This window comes from Xyrauchen texanus, chromosome 26 (genome assembly GCF_025860055.1).
Source record: "Xyrauchen texanus isolate HMW12.3.18 chromosome 26, RBS_HiC_50CHRs, whole genome shotgun sequence".
Lineage (NCBI taxonomy): Eukaryota > Metazoa > Chordata > Actinopteri > Cypriniformes > Catostomidae > Xyrauchen > Xyrauchen texanus.
The window spans coordinates 30524418-30544919 of NC_068301.1; the positions used below are offsets into that span (position 1 = coordinate 30524418).

Here is a 20502-nt window from a genome sequence, read left to right on the forward strand (position 1 = left end):
TGAAACCTGCTTACCTGCAAACAACTGAGACAATTTAAAGGAATATTCTGGGTTCAGTACATGTTAAGCTCAATCCATAGCTTTTGTAGCATAATGTTGATTACCACAAATAATGTTTTCGACTCATCCCTTCTTTTCTTTAAAAAACAAAACAGAAATTGAGGTTACAGTGAGGCACCCACATTGGAAGTGAATGAGGCCTATTTTTGGAGAGTTTGAAGGCAGAAATGTGAAGCTTATTATTTTCAAAAAGAACTTACATTAATTATTCAGTTAAAACATTGAGCTTTAAAGTTGTTTAAATCGTTGTTTTTGTGTTAGACTACTGTTCTAGGAGGATTAAGGCATTACGTCTTTATGGCAATGGATATAACTTTACACATAAAAGCGATTATATCACACCAAAATCATGTTAACACACATTGTTTATATCTTATAGCTATACTTTTGAAACAGTGAGTATTTTAACGTTTACTGATTGGCCCATTCACTTTATTGTGACTGTCTCACTGTAACCCATATTTTACATTTTTAATTTATTTTAAAAGAATTTAAGAAATGAGGGATGATATTATTATTATTTATTTTATTAAATTTGTGGTAATCAACATTATGCCACAAATTTTGTCCATACAGCTTAACTTGTATTGAAGGTGGAATATTCCTTTAAATTCTAGACAAAGATGGAGGTCACTAGTTGATTGTTTTATGGATTACATGTCAAAGAAAGGACCTATCTGCTTGCTTTATGTAGGTGTGCTACATTAATAGGCAGTAAGGTATGAGTTGAAATTATTGAAATCTCTCTTTCTCTCCCAGGTTCTGGTCCACCTGCCGATCAGACAGTTGTCATTCAAAAGTTCAGATATCTCTCACAAAGACTCTTCGTTTCTGTGTCCGTTTTCGCCGGCTTGGGCATTTTAATGGGGATCGTTTGTCTCACCTTTAACATTTACAACAGCAATGTCAGGTAAGTTTGCATGTAAACATGTGTACATGTGTCTGCTTGTATGGCTGTGTGAACGTTTTTATTGTGTGTCCATGTATGAGTTCAGTGTAGAGGACTAACTGCCACCTATCCACTACATACAGTAGTGCACTCTTTCTGGTGTCCGCCGTTTTGTAGGAGTGTCGGATTTCTGAGTGAGCCACTCGTTCCCCACTTTTGTTCACTTAGTCTTACCCACAATGCTCTCTAATTTCGAGTGTACATTTGCGAGTGGTCAGTTTACTGTTTCCTTCACTCCTGCCATGTTTGTTTCATGCTGAATGTAGTAAATTACTTTTTGACAAATCATTACCTGATTAAAATATCATAACATATAGAGAGACGAAATTTACAGATACATTTAAAAATATACTCTTTATTTATATTTATACAGATTTTTGCCATTAAGCTGAAGAATTCTTTATGTACTAAATAATTCACTGAGGTGATATTATTTGAACTCAGGAGACTGCACACAGTGGAAATGATAATTCTGTGGATTATTTAAATATTCGGTTATAACATGTAGGTTATGATAACTTTGGTGCTGTTTATGGTTGGATGAGGGTGCTATATTGACATATATATTTAAGAATGGCAAACAGAATGAAGATTTATTGTATTAATATATTATTTAATAAGAACAACAAGTAAGGCACAAATATTTTAAAAGTTCATATGTGACGATGTTTCTGCGACAGCCCCAGAGCTCCGATGCTCAGTGTATATGTCAGCATCCAAATTCACTCACTCATTTTGTTCACTCACTGCTGAGATATATAGGAAATAGTGAATGAGTGAACGATTTTGGACACAGCTAGTGTTACATTTATGCAATTTGCTGGTGTTTCTAAGTATCAGATTTACAAATGTATACATTTTGTGTGCGTAGAAGCACACCGGTTTGAAACGGGCATGTTGAGTGTGGTAAATGCTTTAAGAATAGTAATAGCGGGGTTCTGGGTAGCACAGCGAATATTGATGCTGACTACCAACCCTGGAGTGGCGAGTTCGAATCTAGGGCATGCTGAGTGACTCTGCCAGGTCTCCAAAGCAACCAAAATGGCCCGGTTGCTAGGGAGGATAGAGTCACATGGGGTTACCTCCTCATGGTCGCCATAATGTGGTTCTCATGTTCAGTGGGGCACGTGGTGAGTTGTGCATGGATGCCACGTAGGATAGCGTGAAGCCTCCACACGTGCTACGTCTCCGTGGTAATGCACTCTACAAGCCACGTGATGAGATGTGCGGATTGATAGTCTCAGACGCAGAGACAACTGAGATTCATCCTCTGCCAACTGGATTGAGGTTAGTCACTAAGCCACCATCAGGACCTAGAGAGCATTGGGAATTGGGTATGCCAAATTGGGGAGAAACAAATTTCACATTCAGACTGTCACATTCAGACTGTAGTGTGTGTGTGTGTTAGTTTGTCTTTTTATGTTGTCTTAATGATACTTACAGTATTTTTTCAACTAGATTTTCTTAGCAGACAGCTTAAGCTAATGCCCTGAACACTTACAAATCTTGTCATTATTTGGATAAATGTGTGAGTCAATTAATCTACATGTTTCTTTGTGTAAGTCTTATTTGACTGTGTGAGATTAACTGAATTAGCTTTTTGAGTTGACTGTGCTATGAAAAAAGATACCAGAAAGTGTAATAGAATAAAACATGTACAACAAAACATGGTATGTACTGTGGAAGTAGCATGGTATACTTGGAGTACCATGTTACATGAGTACCTTGAAGCAGTATTATTAGATTTTTTATTTTATTTTATTTATATTTTTATTTAATACCTTTTCATTTTGTTTAGTTTTGATTGTTTTCACTGACAGTTCATTTTAGTTTAGTTTATTTTTCTCAGTTTTAAGTTTCAGTTTAGTTGTTCAGTATGTTTCATTTTTATTTTAGTTTTAGTTTTAGTATTTCCGGTTGTACCATGGCTGGCGTGTTTGTCTGCTGCTGCTCTCCAGCTTCTTTTCAACTTTTTATAGATGCTTTTGTTTAGTGGCCTTTTTTAGGAGCAACCCTCAGTAAATCGAGTTTTATTCTTCTCTTTTATGGACAATCTTATGGACTATTGACTTTTTAGTTTGTTTGAAATCTACACTACACCTCTCGTTTACCTCAAAGGAACTAAACACCTCTTACTCACCGATAATCTTCACTGGTACTAGTACGTGCAGTCTTAAATAGGCTGCTGCTTGATTCCCTGTTCATCGTCCATGTCCAGTGGGGCTGAATTTGGGTTGTGTTGGTGGATTTGTTGAGGATGTTCTGCCTTCTGTTGCCCATCTTGACCTGCTGGAGTTTTACTGTTGGCCCTCAGCAGTTTCAGCACAAGCTCCCTGCTTGTTTGCAGGTTCATGAAATCATCTTTCTTCCGAGATGGTTTTATTCTACTCATCTCTGGATTTATGGCTTTTGAATTCCTCGGCCCGCCTGTCAGATGGAGTTTACAAACATTTGCGCCGCTCTTGGAATTGAGCGTCGCCCCCGAAATGTCCATCGAGGGTCACGCCAACATCCCTGCAGATTGCCAACTGATTCCTCTGACAACCACCACATACCAGCAATCTGGTCTTCACGCCGTCACCCTCCGACTTGTGCAAGTGATGTGAAGCAGGGTGTTAATTTTGATAATCTTAGCTTGCTGAAATGCACATCTTTTATTTTACTGCAAAACACAGATGTCACCACATTTACATTTATTCATTTGGCAGACACTTTATTCAAAGCAACTTACAAAAGAGGAAAACATAAGCAAATCATCTGAAGGAGACAGTAGTACGAAAAGTGCCATATTACAGAGTTTCACTATCATCAGAATATTATTTAAAACAGATTAAAGTGCAACAAGAATTTTGTATTTTTCTTTTAGTGACTGGTTAAGTACTCATGGAAAAGATGTTATAAGTCGTTTTTTTGAAGACAGCGAGTGAGTCAGCTTCACGGATGGAGTTGGGAAGGTCATTCCACCAATGTGGTATGATAAAACTGAATGTCTGGGAAAGTGTTTTGGTGCCTCTTTGTGTTGGTACAAAAAGGCGAAGTTCCTTAGCCAACCGCAGGCTTCTGGTGGGCGTGTAGCTTTGCATAAATGATTTTAGGTATGCTGGAGCAGACCCAGTGACTGAATTTGATACGTGCATCAACCGGCAGCCAGTGGAGAGAGACAAAGAGTGGTGTAACGTGCTCTTTTTTCATTCTGGATCATTTGCAGGGGTCTAATAGCACATGCAGGAAGGCCTACAATGAGAGTTACAGTATTCCAGTCTAGTTCTGACAAGTGACTGAACAAGCAGATGTGTGGCATGTTCAGAGAGGAAGGGTCTTATCTTCCTGATATTGTAGAGTGTAAATCTACATGATCTTGCTGTCTTTGAGATATGGTCTGTGAAATTTAGCTTGTTATCGATGGTTACCCCTAGATTTCTGACAGTTTTGGAAGGTGATACTGTAGTTGTACCGAGCTACACATGTTGTGTTCAACAGCAAGGTTGGCTGGAAAGACAAGGAGTTCGTTCTTGGCTGGGCTGAGTTGCAGGTGGTGTTCACCACTATTAAGATGGCCCTCATTAATACACGATCAGTATAAAAAAATTATTCTGAATGACTTTTTGACTTTTTATTCATCACTGAGACCTAGCTGAATCCTGGCGAACAAATGGCCCTGGGGGATCTAACCCCGCCAGGCTGTGACTTTTAATTCTCCATGGACGTCAGGGCGAGGAGGTGGCGTTGCCACTGTTTTTAGAAACACTTTTAAATGCAGAATGCTGCATATGGACATGCATTCCAGTTTTGAAGTACAATTATTAAAGATTGACATCTTGGGTCCTGCTTTCAGTGCACTTGTGTACAGACCTCCCATATTTAATAAGGACTTCATCCAACAACTTTCAGACTTTCTCTCTGGACTGGTGTCTCGTGGTGATAGACTCCTGATTATTGGGGATTTTAATATTCACGTATGCTGTCTATCAAAAACTCCAGTACATTTCTCTCCCTCACTGAGTTTTTAAATTTTGGACGACATGTCCTACTCACAATATGGGTCATACATTAGATCTTTTGTTATCTTATTGTCTTTCTGTATCCAAATTAGCTGGACTCGACACTGAATTACTGGTTGAAGCTTTTAGTAAATCTTGTACATTTATACTTGATAATATCGCACCACATAAGCCAAGGATGATAAGGGTGTTTCACAGCCTTGGCTAAATGACATCACCAGCGCAAGTGGACTCTTATGACATTTTAAATGTGTGTTTAACTAATGATAGGAGAGCTGTAAATGAAGCGAAAGCTAAGTTTTTCTCTAAATGAATCTCTGATAACGCAAATCGACCAAAAGTATTTTTCAAAACAATTGATTCTGTTTAAACCTAACTAGAAATGCTTTTTTGGATGACACCCAAGAGACCTGTGAAACATATTTAAACTTCTTTACTTCCAGTTAAAAACTGGATATTCTTTCTCCATGCCTTCCTAAAGAAGTTTTCATGAATACCAGTTCCAGTGTGACCGCTATAATTACAAGCTCCTGCAATTCTACATCCTTTTTTGGATCTGGCAATATACAACAATTACAGACCAATCTCCAAACTGCCTTTTATTTCCAAGATTTTGGAGAGAATTGTGTATTCGCAGCTCTACTCCTATGTAAAAGCATTTAACATTTTAGATTACATTTCAGTGTGGTTTCAGACCCTTGCACAGCATTGAATCTCCATTGTTGAAGGTCACTAATTATATTTTTCTCCATGGATTCAGGTTCACCTGTCATCTTAGTTTTATTAGATCTCCTGTCTTTGTTTCTCTGTTAATTTTTATCATTTTTCTTCTGCTACAGTTTGGTGTTCCTCAAGGGTCGATTTTAGAGCCCTTGTTATTTTCCCTGTATATGCTTATATAAAAACTCTATTTTTCAGAAGAACAGCATATCGTATCACTATTATCTTGACGATTCACAATTTTGTTTCACAGTGACTGTGGACAAGAATTGTTCATTTGAGAATGCCATAAATTGCTTCAAATATATTAAACATTGGCTGGCAAACAATTTCTGAAAACCAAATTTCTGATTTTAGGTTCATCCATGTCCTCCTTACCTGGCCTGGTTGCCCAGATAAGTCCTCTGTTGTTGAATGTACAAGATCATGTAAGGAGTCTTGGAGTGATTTTAGACTCCTAGTTACTTTTCAGTAAGCAGATCAGTGCTGTTGTCAAGGGTATATATATATATATATATATATATACAGCCATAACATTAAAACCACCTGTCTAATATTGTGTAGGTCTCCCTCGTGCCGCCAAAACAGCACCAACCCGCATCTCAGAATAGCATTCTGAGTTTATATTCTTCTCACCACAATTGTACAGAACGGTTATCTGAGTTACCGAAGACTTTGTCAGTTTGAATCAGTCTGGCCATTCTCTGTTGACATCTCTGTCATTTAACAAGGCATTTCCATCCACATAACTGCCCTTCACTGAATGTTTTTATTTTAGAGTAAATTCTAGAGACTGTTTTTTGTGAAAATCCCAGGAGATCAGCAGATACAAAAATACTCAAACTAGCCCCTCTGGCACCAACAATCATGACATAGTCAAATTACTGAAATCACATTTTTCCCCATTCTGATGGTTGATGTGAACATTAACTGATGCTCCTGACCCGTATCTGCATGATTTTATGCACTGCACTGTTGCCACACGATTTGCTGATGAGATAATCGCATGGATGATTGTTGGTGCCAGATGAGCTAGTTTGAGTATTTCTGTAACTGCTGATCTCCTGGGATTTTCACACACAACAGTCTCTTGAATTTACTCCGAATGGTGCCAAAAACAAAAAGCGTCTAGTGAGTGGCAGTTCTGCGAATGGAAACGCCTTGTTGATGATAGAGGACAACAGAGAATGGCTATACTGATTTGAACTGACAAAGTCTACTTTACCTCAGATAATAAGATCCCGCAGGTTGGTGCTGTTTTGGCGGCATGAAGGGGACCTAAACAATATTAGGCAGGTGGATTTAATGCTGTGGCTGATCGGTGTGTGTGTGTGTATATATATATATATATATATACACACACACACACACAATTATATACTGGTACTGCCACAGTGTCTGTGTACCTGGAAATATAAGCATCAGTATTCCATGCATGAACCTGCTGTTTGAACATACACGAATGCACATACAAACTGGAATATATGCATTTTGCTAATTCAGCAATATGTATTTCTATATGTTGAAGGTACATTAAAAACTCTCAGCCATACCTGAATAACATGACTGCAGTTGGGTGTATGATGGCTCTGGCTGCTGTTTTTCCTCTGGGAATTGATGGACTACATGTACGGAACACCCAGTTTCCTGTTGTCTGTCAGGTAAGTGGTCAGGTGTTCTGTAAAATGTATTTTTGTCATTTTTATAGGTAAAATTATAGTAGTGAGCTTATGAAATCTCCTCTTACATTGTTCTTAAGAAAAGCTTATAGGAGTATTAGTAAATATTATAACTTAAGGAGTTATAATATTTAATCATTTTATTTATTTCCCGAGGCCCACATATAATGTTAGTCAATGTTTTTTGCACCAAAACAGAGTTTTAATTGTTTTACTTACAATATTCTGCCCTCTTTCTAACTCTTTTTGCTGTTGTACATTTAAGACTTTTCTGTTAACGCTGTGAAATGAGAAGCAATGGTAACTCATGGGCTGTAGGTTTGCTGTCAGTTTCAATATAATTTGTGCTGCCCCTTCCTTTAATAGCAGCCTTTTTGCAAAGCCTGCATTACACTGTGACAGATTCTCATTTTAATACTGGGATCCAGAAACCATTTGTTTATTGTTTGGTGTCTAGGAATATTAGTTTCTATCCTACTTCCTCCTCACTACCTCACTGTGACAAGGTGGTCCAAGTCTTTTATCTCTAAAGATCAAGGAAAATTAGATTTTGTGATATGATCCCTTCAGTAAATCAATACATGACAAATTAAAGTGCTGAAATATTTTTTGAATTGCTTTTTGTTGCTTGTTTTAGTTCCGTTTGTGGCTGCTCGGACTTGGCTTCAGTTTGGCCTATGGCAGTATGTTCACAAAGATTTGGTGGGTCCACACTGTGTTCACAAAGAAGGATGAGAAGAAAGATAAGCGAAAAGTAAGTAGAGAAGATTGCTCTCTGTATTTGAGGTTAACTGGAGGTGCTTCAAGACAAACTATCTGTCCCTCTAAAGCCTTATATGAATTTACTTTCAGAACACTTTGGTATGATAAATGTATCATAGTGGGATTAATATGCTTTATAAATATATATATCTTGTTTCCCTCTCTGTTATGATTTTATCTCAATCTTCGGCTTTACCCACGCCTCTGTGTCTAACCTTGTAGAGATGGGTCCCTCGCTGTCCTTGAGCATCTTTAAACAACACATTAATAATACAGCCGGCTCAATGAGTCCTCCATACAGCATCATGAGCCAGCAATCACTCAATCACTACAAACTCTCTCGCTACTATTTTTATCTTGTTTTCCAGTAAAACTAAACATCCTTAAAACAAGGTACATTAACTTATGATGCAAAATTGTGATAAACTAGACTTGGTTTCAAAGAAAATATCTTTAATAAAGTTTATTTGTCTTACCTTTTTTGCTTTACATGGAAATTTCCCCCAAAATCACAGTCATCATTTACTCACCCTCATGTTGTTTTAAGTCTTAAAACACGTAATAGAATATTCCGGGTTCAATAGAAGTTAATCTCAGTCGACAGCAATTGTGGCATAATGTTGATTACCACAAAGTAACATTTCGACTCGTCCCTTCTTTTCTTAAAAAAAAAAAGCGTAAATCGCGGTCACAGTGAGGCACTTACAATGGAAGTGGATTGAGCCAATATTTGGATGGTTTAAAGGCAGAAATGTGAAGCTTATAATTTTCTGAAAGCCCTTACATTCATTCTTCTGTTAAAACTTGTGTATTATTTGAGCTGTCAAGTGGTTCAAATCATTGTTTGCTTTGTAACGTCATCATGGCAACAAAGTTGTAAAATTGCATAGAACTTTACACAGAAATGGTTAGCAAGCGATTTTATCACATTTAAATCATTTTAACACTCTGTTAACTCACTGTTTACCTTTGAAACGGTGAGTATTTTAACATTTACGGATTGGCCCCATTCACTTCCATTCACTGTAACCCAGATTTGTGCTTTTTTTTAAAGAAAAGGATGGTGGTAATCAATATTATGCCACAAATGCAGTCGATTAAGCTCTATTTGTATTGAAACTGGAATATTCTTTTAAAGTCTTACAATCATGTGCATTTTTTTATGCAACTTATTTGAAAGATGTTTAAAGATATTTTCACTGAAAAACAAGAAAGAAATACAGATTGAGAAGTGCACGCCTCATTACACACAGCCAAGAACAACTATAATAACTAGAGGAATAGTCTGAGAGGCAGATAAAGATAGAAGGAGAAAGCTTTTTTTTTCAGGGATAAATAGATAATGTCTGTTATTGAGTGTACATAAATGTCCATTTAGTGGCAGTGGAGGGGAGGTTGTTATATGCCCCTGTAGAGAGTTCTCTTCACTCTGCCTCTACACTAAAACACTTTTAAACACTGAGACAATCTATGATGTGCAATGAGGCAGAGAATTCACCGCTTTCTTATTTTCAATTATGCTGCATTCACTGATGCGTTACTATTGAGATATTTTCTTTTTGAAATAAAAATCATAACCAATCACAAACCAAGCATTACTGAGTAGTTGTTGTTGTTTGAATTGGATTCTTCAAAGACATAGTCAAGGATACAAAATGGAAATATTGGAACAAAGAGTGGTTTTGGCATTTAATTTAGAGCATAAGAGGGATGGAAAGATTTGGGATAAACATTCTATTTTAAGCTCAAAGGGAATTCATGATGTTTTATGGTGTGAATTGTCCTCATAAAACAATAAATACTTTGTGTTTGTTGTTCTTTCTTACACAAAATTGGAGGAATTTTTCTGGTGCAATAAAATTAGGCTCTATTGACAATCTATGGCATTCAGAAAATATTTTCAATTCGTCACCCACTTTGTAGAAACAAACTGAAGAAGCATGTACAGAAATGCACTTACATTGGAATTCTATGGGGCAATGTGTTGCACTGCTATGAACGTTACAGTACACACTACAGTTTCGAAAGTATACAACTACAACACTTAAACTTACACGTAAAAGTATAATACATGTTCACATGAAGGTAGTTTAAAAAAATCACCTACTTACCTTATCTATGCAAGATTATGTCCTATTTGTTTGGGTGCTGAGCTATTTTTTGCCATTTTTTGGTGTTCCTGCTGCTCAACTTGTAGAACGTGATGCTTGTAACGTCAAACTTGTGAGTTTGATTCCCAGGAACCTAACTTTAAAATGTACACCTTGAATGCACTAAAAGACACTTTATTTTGCCATAAATGTATATTTTCAGCTCCAGTTATGACCACGTAAATCCACTAAATATGCTAACTGTCACATACTATGCTCAGGGATAACAGATAATGATAATGATTTTTAGGCATAACAAACTCCAAAGTATTGTTTATGTAGTGAAAAATCCATCCACAGGAATAACAACAGTAATGCAAAACAAGAAGTTCCTCCATCATGGAAAAGTAGTCGCACCACTGTAACAATGATTTAAAGTTTGATCTTTATAACTCAATTAACAAATGTTTGCATTGAAGAATTAATAAGTGCTTTAACAAAAATACAAGCTGCACGGTTCTGCTTTTAAACAATCTAGACAACATGATGACAAAGGAAATTTTCATGCTGCTTTCAAATGTTCAAGAAGTTTAAAATCGACTTTGTTCTGCTAAATAATTGACAAGCAACATACCTCATTGGCCATTTGTGGATCAATTTCATTGTGCTCACCTTTTTTCTTTAGCGCTACTGATTTGGCGCATTGCAAGACTCGAGTTCTGGTCCCACGGAAACTAGGAAGTAATTGCGTTCACATAAACAATGGTGAGCAAGATTCAGATGTTGCATTTTTATTCTAAAATCAAATTTTTATGCCACCGATGGTTAAGTTTAGGGTTGGGGTTTGGGTTAGGGGGTGTACAACTATCTTTTGGCACCACACTGTGGACATTTCCCCATAAAACTGGTCCAGACTTCCAGCTTCGGCCACTGGGGGAAGTTGTTTGAATTTCGGTAAGCACAGATGAATTTCAGCAGCAGACCTTTTGACCTCCTGTCACCGATTTCACAGTGTGATCAGTCTGATTTGGAATGCTTTGCCTCATAGACTTCCAGACACAATTTTTGTTTGTTCTTATGAACTCAGTGACGAGTCACAATTGTTGTCTGTTATTATATGCAGTCGATAGTTCTTGGCGTTCCTTGGAACAACAATTTATCTGGGCTGTGAGAGAATTCTTTCATCCTCGATGTTGTGAAGATGTGTTATTATTTTATGGGCTTGCAAAAGGAAAGATAAACAATACGAGTCTCTGAGAACATAAATTGGTAACACATGTTGACAGTGATTGTCGTTTGTTTGCTCATAAAGGCCATCCTCACTACAAAAAACAAAGATTATTGATTTTGCTGCGCTTTAATGGTCTCGACTGAAATCCATTAAAGACACTTTCCGTACATAAACCAAAACCAGCGGGCACCATGTGGCAAATTAAATCGGCACCCTGATAATGGTCCATTGTTTTCCCATCAAACTCTCTGCACTTATGCTCTTTTATGATGTCATAAATCACTGCTTGAGCTGTTTCTTGCACTGTCCTGGATGTAAAGTTGATTTGTTGGTCTTCTCATATCTCAGCAGCACCTGGAGCCCTGGAAACTCTATGCCACTGTCGGGGTTCTGCTTGTTATCGACATCCTGTCCCTCATGATTTGGCAAATCGTGGACCCCTTGCACATTACAGTGGAGGTACAGCAGATCTCATTTTATGAGTGGGACATTTTTTGAATTTTATGACACTGTTGTGTTGGATTTATTGTTTTTTGGCCTGAAGGTGCATATGAACACAACATTGAAGTCTACTTCCTTTTCTCTTACCGTTTATCTGAGCAGAAGTTCACTAAAGAAGCACCTAAAGGGGACGTGGATCAGTTGATCGAACCGTTGCTTCAGCACTGTAGTTCAGAGAAGATGAACACATGGCTCGGTAAGAATTGATCTGGGTTTCACTATGGTTTTGTTCACACTGAATCCAATTCTGGTTTCAAATCTGATTTTTAGGACTGACTGTTCACATTGTGCATGTGATAAAATCGGATTTGTTTGTTCAGACAATATAGTCAAAGACCAAACTACTGCATATCAGTTGCATCATAATGATTCGGAATGATGCCAAGAGAAGGAGAAGCCATAAAACTGGACAAATGTGTTGATTATGACATCTTGTCATGGTGTTGAACTCATGAGAGGCATGCGACAACAAAAAATGTATATGCTATAGGGCTGTGCCGATAAAATCATGTTTTGATATTCATGTATCTTGACCTCACAATATTGTATCGATGATTTAGATCCCTGTGTCAATATTTTTTGTGTTCATATCATGTCCAACAGTTTATTAATAAATAAGTAGGTTGTTTGAAAAATCAGAGAAAACCAGAGCCCCTTTTATGACAAACTGGGCCCCTCTCATGCCTTTGGTGCAGTTTCAAGTTTGTAGAAATTTGGTTTGTTAAAATCTAAACAGATATGAGTCAGATTTTTGCTGCCTGTCTGAACAAAGCCAATGTGTCTGTGTCTGTGTGAATGTGACTTAATGAAGTTACCCCGATGGTTTTGACCTTCAGCCTGTCTCCTCAGGTGTTTCCTTCAAGTAACTGTTAAATTAATTAAACAAATTAATTGCTACCTTCATGAGACAAACGGAACCAGCCTTGCTGCTCCAGTTATGGTCATTAAAATTATCCCAGAATGCATTCTTGAGGCAGCGTCCTTCATAAATGGGCATTGCTGCCCGTAAGCAGGCTTGTTAGAATCGTTTCAGACTAGTTTTCATATAAAAAAAAACCTGTAGTCATAATAGTATGACCTTTGTATTTAGATTAACATTTTCAGAGATATCTCTGTTTTTAAGAGCATGTTGTGTCTCTGTTTTGACTTGTAGGAGTTGTGTATGGCTATAAGGGTCTGCTGTTGCTCCTGGGTATTTTCTTGGCTTATGAGACCAAATCTGTGTCCACTGAAAAAATAAACGATCATCGAGCTGTCGGGATGGCCATCTACAATGTCTCTGTGAGTCTGTTTGTCTTTTTAAGCATATCATTCTTGACTTTTTAAAGAGTGCCTTGAGGATGTTTTAAATGTCGGTATAATGTCAGTTGTCATCCAGATATTTTCCAATTAAAAGCAGTCTGCAAGTAAAAATATTTAGCTGAAGTGACAGGGTGATCTCATTTGTATTCACTGGTATTAGTACGTGAAGTGTACACAATCATTTTTGTACGTTTGGATAATACTGAAAAGTTTGATATTACTTTAGATCAGCATTTAAAATGTAAACACTTAAACATACAGTATACAGCAATCTTAAAGATGTAGAAATCTTTGCATTGATACCAAATGAGTTCAACAATCCCATGGTGGGACTCTTATTTATCAGTAAATAATGGAGAAAGTTTGTATGGCTTGACTCACACTTTATGTACAAATGTTTTTGTATTGTTTTGTTGCGTTAAGTGTTGCGAGTTCAAAGTGTAAAGTGTGCACAGTTCGGTGTGTGACTCACAACACTGTCCTGAGCATGAAGTAGGGGTGTAGCATTCATTTCAGAAGTGATGGGGATAGAATGTTCTGCAGAAATCCTTGACAAATAACCAAGTTTTCTGTTGTTTTTTTGTCTTTGATGTAATTTGATTTAAAGCATACTTGTATGCACTTATTTTCATTCGATGGCCAGATTGGACAAAACATCACCTCATGTAGACAGACATTTTTATAAACATATCTTTTTATTAATAAAGTCCAAAATCGGGGGGCCTGGGTAAATCAGCGAGTAAAGATGCTGACTACCACCCCTTGAGTCGCGAGTTTGAATCCAGGGTGTAATGAGTGACTCCAGCCAGGTCTCCTAAGCAACCAAATTGGCCCGGTTGCTATTGAGGGTAGAGTTACATGGGGTTACCTCCTCATGGTCTTGATTATGGTTCTCATTCTCAATGGGAAGAGTGGTAAGTTGTGCGTGGATTGCGGAAAGTAGCATGAGCCTCCACATGCTGTGAGTCTCCGCGGAGTCATGCACAAGGAGCCACGTGATAAGATGCATGGATTGACTGTCTCAGAAGCGGAGGCAACTGAAACTTGTCCTCCGCCACTTGGATTGAGATGAGTAACTGCGCCACCACGAGGTCCTACTAAGTAGTTGGGAGAAAAGGGGTTAAAAAAAAAGTCAACTTCAATTTTTTATTATAAATATTCTCATAAAACAAAAGGAGCACATGGAATTTTATCATTTCATTTACTATAAGGCTTTAAATTTAGCCATAAGGATAGGCTATATGCAAAAAAGGGTAATGATTATTTTTTACATTAAATATTTATTTCTACCTGATTTAACTTGTTAACTAGGATGTTGATTTACACGTTAATTAAGTTTGATTAATTATATAAAAAATAACGTGTTTAAACAATCTACGCAATTAATCTTGTCCCCGGACTGTCATAAAGAATATTTCAACAAATCAAGCTTGAAATACCACCTGTTTTCTCCAGGGGGCAGTAAGCAAAACTCCAGCTGTATAGGCAACACACAGATATACTGAACAAACCACACAGTCAATAGCAGATAACACTAAATAAAAATGCATTATTGCGTACAAACACAGCTTAATGGGGTGCAAATCTGAAGGTAGGGATCTCAAGACGTGTTTTTCTAAGTTTCAAACTTTGTTTAACTTGATATAGTGACCTAAAATCAGTATGTGAGTGCTGTGAACTGTAGGTTTATGTTCAGTAATATGGAAATAAACAATATATTGCATTCTACAGCCAATTTGTGTAACTGTCCTTTTTAATGCTTTAGTTGTGTGCCGAAATTATGTATATATATTATTTATAATTATTGAATCATTATATATTTAATTATTGTTAATTGAGGGGCTTTGTCAGCAAATCTTTATGGAATCGAATAAGTGTGATTAATCTGATTAATCGGCATACCATGTAATTCATTTGATTAAACATTTTCAGTGATTAAGAGCATTAGGCTATATCTAGTGTTGGCATAAGCTTTTTGCGCTTGTTGCAGGAGTTCACAAATCTCAAACCGAACATTTATTACATAAATGATATGGCTAATTTTACATAACCACTTCTTAGTCAAACTGTAACAGCTAAGAATCAGTATTAATGTGCAGGTTAGGGTTTGGTCCAATGATCATTTAGTGGAGAGTTCTGTGGAGATTGTAATATGGAGAAGCATGGAGAAATGCACTTTTTACCCCTAATATTTTAACTTGTGGACAGTTGTGTCGACCGCTGATCCACTTTCTAAATCACATTAAGATGCAAGCTATAATATCATAATAATATCAAAGCTCATCATCAGAATTCATCAACAGATAACACAAGACAACTACATTACATGATGTTACAGTAAAAACATGAATGGAGGCTATTTTCCCCGCATTGAGTTCATGATCTAAGACTAAAGCGCAAAGTATACTTTGGTTTTTATGCGAGTGCATAAGCACGCATGTGCGAAGCTACAACTGCTATGAGATACTGGACTATTTATTTTCAGAAGTTTTTACACATGAAGATGTCTTTATATTCTTTCAAATTAGAGTTATAGAAATGCAGGTATTTCCTGACCTCCTCACACACGCACTCTTGACGTGCACATCCACTGTTGATGTTTCCACATTGGATTCCTGTCTTCTTGCAGTTCATCGTGACAGCAATGGCTCCAGTGTTGCCAACTAGTTTCAATGGAAAGTAGCTAAAGCTTGCTCAAAGTCGCTAGACGACGGCATATGCTAATTAACATATTTGTGACGTCACTGCGTCTCATTTGCATTTTGCATAGTGTCCGCCCTTTACATGTGTTTGCTTCTCTGTGCTTACCGTACATATTATTATTTACAAAAATAATATATGCATATTTACAAAAACAATACAGATTCATGATTGGTCCTTGACAACGCTGTTTGCACATGCGCAGCTCATTCACATCTATGTCAGCTCCCGTGCGGTCAACTGATTGTGCTGCTCTGCCTTCTCGCATGCTCATCTCTCTCTCTGTCAGTCTCACTGAACAGAGTATATGCAGAGAGAGGTGTGCCTCCGTGTCTGGGCAGGAAAGCAAGACCTGAGAAAAATTTGTCCAAAAAGCTAGATTGCTAGATTTGTCGCTAGTCGCTTTTTTGAATAAAAGTCGCTAAATAGGTCTGAAAAGTCGCTAAATCTAGCAACAAAGATTCTAAGTTGGCACTAGTGAGTGTTGCCACCTTGTGGACCCACTATTATTTGTACAAATCATTTCAGGGGCGTACTGCACGTTCAGAGTAAGCACGGTTCAAAAAATCGGCTGCACGCGTACTGTGCTTCGGTTATACTTTAACCGAAGTATACTTTGGGCTTAAACCTGTGGCTGACATGCGGAAAGGGTGTGAGTGCATTGCATGGTTGCCATGGGAACGTTTGTACCTCATGTATGTGGTTAAGCAGCTATCATGATAGAACAGTGAATGCATTTACACATACACATTTGCTGTAGGAAATACACAATTTAAACACATTTTCCCAGTGAAAAGTGCAGGGAAGGACTTTGGTTTTATGGAAAGTGAGGGGGACACGTACCTTGCGTATTCTACACCCATGACATGAAGAACATGCCTGGAGCTCTTCAGTGTGAGGTCTGTTAGATTTGATGAAAGTGAAGTGTCTTAGCCTGCCATCTTCAGTGCTGTCCAGAGACACAGAGATTTCCAGCAGACTGGAAAGGTGAAATATATATTTTCCCCTCATCACCAGGAATAAACTTGAATTTCAGTTTGACAGTTCTAGAGCTCAAAAGTAGTTAGAAAGCTTGAGCACAATTGCTCCCTCATTAATGCTCAAAGTTGTTTGTTTTTCTACATCATATCACATGTTCCACTTTAGCATTTGAGTGCCGCCCCACTGCTCCTGAGATACAAAGGAGTGTGTACTGCACTGAAAATACACTCAGAGCGAAGTCACTAAACAGTTGTGCTACTTTAAGTATTTCAGAGCAGAAACCTGTGTATTATTCACTAATTATTTTCAATTTAGGCTTGCTAGGCACTAAAGAAGTGCTGTGCCGTGAGTAATTAAATTCAGTCCTGTAAAATTAATGAATACTGTATCTACATTAAGTTGTGCAAAAGCACCTTCTTTCTCTGTAAATTAAGATTAATATAGATTGCATCTTACTGTAAAAAAAATGCGTCATTTGCCTCTTACAATAAATGTTGTGCTATTAAATTGAATACAAATTTTATTAAATATAATTAAATTAATAAAATGATATAATATAATATATATATATATATATATATATATATATATATATATATATATATATATATATATGATATATAATAAATGTCATAATTTTGAAATAAATATAATATAAAAAAATAATTAAAATAAAAACAATTATAATATATTATTTAAAATATTTAATTAATTAAATTATTAAATGAAATTGATCCTGTCAACAGTTATTCATCAAATGACGGAGATTGGGAAGATGGGGAATTACGCTGTGCAAATTGTGTTTAGCACAAAATTTGTCTGTGTGTTTTGTGCTGTTACCTGATTTGCATAATTACTTTAGGGAATCAGATGCTAAAACAACACAGACAGTGCATGCAAATAAGCCACAATATCAGCAGGTGCAATTCTTTCTTAGTAAACACACAAAAATCTCTTTTCATTTAGCATGAGGACTCCTTGTCCATTTTCTATGGCGAAGCATGTTTAAAATTAAGCACAAAACTTTTGTCATTCAGCCATTTCATTGTGTCCTTTTAATTCAGAGCAGTTTGTTTTCTCTTCATCTCGGCCTCTGTGGATTATCCATTTTACACTGAACCTAATTTAATCTCAAATTGAGGAAGAGATTTCAGATCAGCAAGGGGCCATATTTTGCATTTTTATCTTTTTCTTTCGGTCTTATTTCCATCACAGGCCGAATCCCAGTCCTCAGCGAACGCCCATTCTGTTAAAGAAGTGATTTCCGATGCCATCTGCCATGCCATTACTGACTCTATCATTTTATAGAATTTCAGCTGCTCGCAGACAATAAGACAGATGATAAGTGCCCACCTGTTCACAGGAAATTGATAAGATTAATTTAATTGTCATTCTGAGGGCTTATTTGGGACCCAAAGCAGCATGCAAAGAACTTCGATATAGGATGCATTAAAATATTTTTTTTACAAAGTTCATTCAGTGTCCGAAATTAACTGTTTTGGCCAATGTTTTCCACCAGGAACTTGCCATTTTTTGAGGTTAATTGCCTCCAAAGTGCATCTAATGGAGCAGTAAACTATGGTGCTATTAACTTATTGCCTACCTATATTTGTCAGCACAGTGCATACTGGCACAGCTGAGCATTTTGGGTTAAAACTGTGCAGATAGTTTCATCGTTATGGCTGGGTGCCGGCCACAGGCCACACACTGATAGCTCAGCAGTAGACTGCATTGATTTAGAAAGACTGTGTTGCACTTTTTACCTTGTCCAAATAATAAATGACCCTGCAAAGAAAATATAACCTCAGTTGATGTCAGGCTATGCTTTCTTTTTGGTAGTCTAGATGAATCTTTTCTGGTCTTGACTGAGAGAGATGTCTTACTGTTGATCAATATTTATTGATTCACGCCTCTGCCTGTCTTAGTTTCTGCTTTTTCTTTCACTCATTGTCTGTTTTACTCTTACTTTCTTGTGTTTTTATAAGGTACATGTGTAGGTTTGGTAACCGAAAATTGGTTCTTATTTGAGATAATTAAAAAATGCTGGAAAATAATGGTTTTGCTCCACTCTTTTGTTATTCTTCTGTTAATGTGACAAGCGTAACGCAGCAACATTGTCGTGAGTTTGGGGCAGGACTAAATGTTTAATTGACCAATGGCAGATGGGGGTAGCATTGAGGAAACTTATTTGAAAAAAATCCTTAAGTTGGTTTTGAAAAAGCCAACATACTGTTCTACACTTTAAGCTGATTAGGGTTTTTTAGACAGACCAAAATTAAAAGATGTTACTCCTCCTACAGCTTTCAGGCTACATCCACCAAACTTGTTACAGACCTTCTGAGACTGTTCTGACTAAAGGCCCAGTTATTCTTCCGGTGAAGTTCTTCCTTCGTTCAGAGGCAAAAATAAGTTTGAAACAGTTGAGCAACGGTTACAAACATTCAGACACCCGCCACACCGCTGTGGGAGGGGTTTAGAAGTATATTTAAATATGAGGGCGCTCAGTAAAACCTTAAATAATCTGACATTAAAATGTGCTATCAATGACTTTATGCCTGATTCTAACAGTAAAATTCACATGAGATCAGTAAAATACTTTTTAAAGGCTTTTTAGCCAATAGATGATGATTTAAAGTAATATATATGCAGTAGATAATGTGTAATTAATTTGTCTGGTTTACAATCTGAATTTATGACACTAATGCACTAACATTCTATACGCAGCAATAATATGTGCCAGTAACCTTCTGTTATTGTAATTTATGATGACACTGATACAACTGCGGTTTATTAAAGAGTGTTAATGGGCAGAATACCGACAAAAGAATGATTATAGGCATACCTTTCTGTGTGCAGATGTGTGAATGGCTTTCACTGCAGATTGCAAATGAGTGAATGGGCACTTGAGAGTATTTGAGTAGATTTGATTATTTTTGAAGACTAATTATACTGGAAAAAAAAAATCACATGACATGTTCTTGGAAATATCTGTACATGAATAATCAAACAGATGTAGCTAAATTTGCACCAGCTCACTAATAACTGCACGCCGATGTGTTCATGGTGACTGATCTTGCCGGCCTCAAATTAGGTGGAAATCCAGGTCACTCCTGCCGATGATGTGGACCAATGGCAGTGAGAAGGTTTAGCAGCTGGTAAGAGTTTTTCCTAAAAGTACGCCCAGACAAGCAGTTACGAACCACCGAAACTAACTCAAAACCACGGTAGTTTTGGACAGATTTAGTCCTAAATGACATCACACCCTTTCATTCAATTTCGTATGAAGTATTTCGGGGCCTTTAGTGTGCTATATCTTTTCTAACTGATCTGACTATTGGTATCACTCAAAATCCCATAGAATTACATTGATGGAATGTCTGAATGGGCCAAGACTCTTCAAAGTTTTTGGTGATATTTTTTAGTACACAGGTAATTTTAGTATTAGTTCTTCTACAAATGTGATAAAAGAATCTTTACTGTAATGGAATTTTAAATAGTACTCATATTCATTACGTTTTTCATCCCT

General features: G+C 37.0%; 1 protein-coding gene across 1 annotated transcript in view; it reads left to right on the forward strand.

The window, feature by feature from the left end:
• The window catches only part of LOC127619537 (gamma-aminobutyric acid type B receptor subunit 1-like), a 139514-nt gene that overhangs the window by 111981 nt on the left and 7031 nt on the right, over positions 1-20502 (forward strand). The window contains exons 15-20 of the mRNA XM_052092386.1: positions 820-970; positions 7259-7391; positions 8047-8163; positions 11841-11951; positions 12096-12189; positions 13147-13274. Coding sequence (XP_051948346.1) covers positions 820-970; positions 7259-7391; positions 8047-8163; positions 11841-11951; positions 12096-12189; positions 13147-13274 — 734 coding nt within the window. The remainder of the gene's footprint in view (positions 1-819; positions 971-7258; positions 7392-8046; positions 8164-11840; positions 11952-12095; positions 12190-13146; positions 13275-20502) is intronic.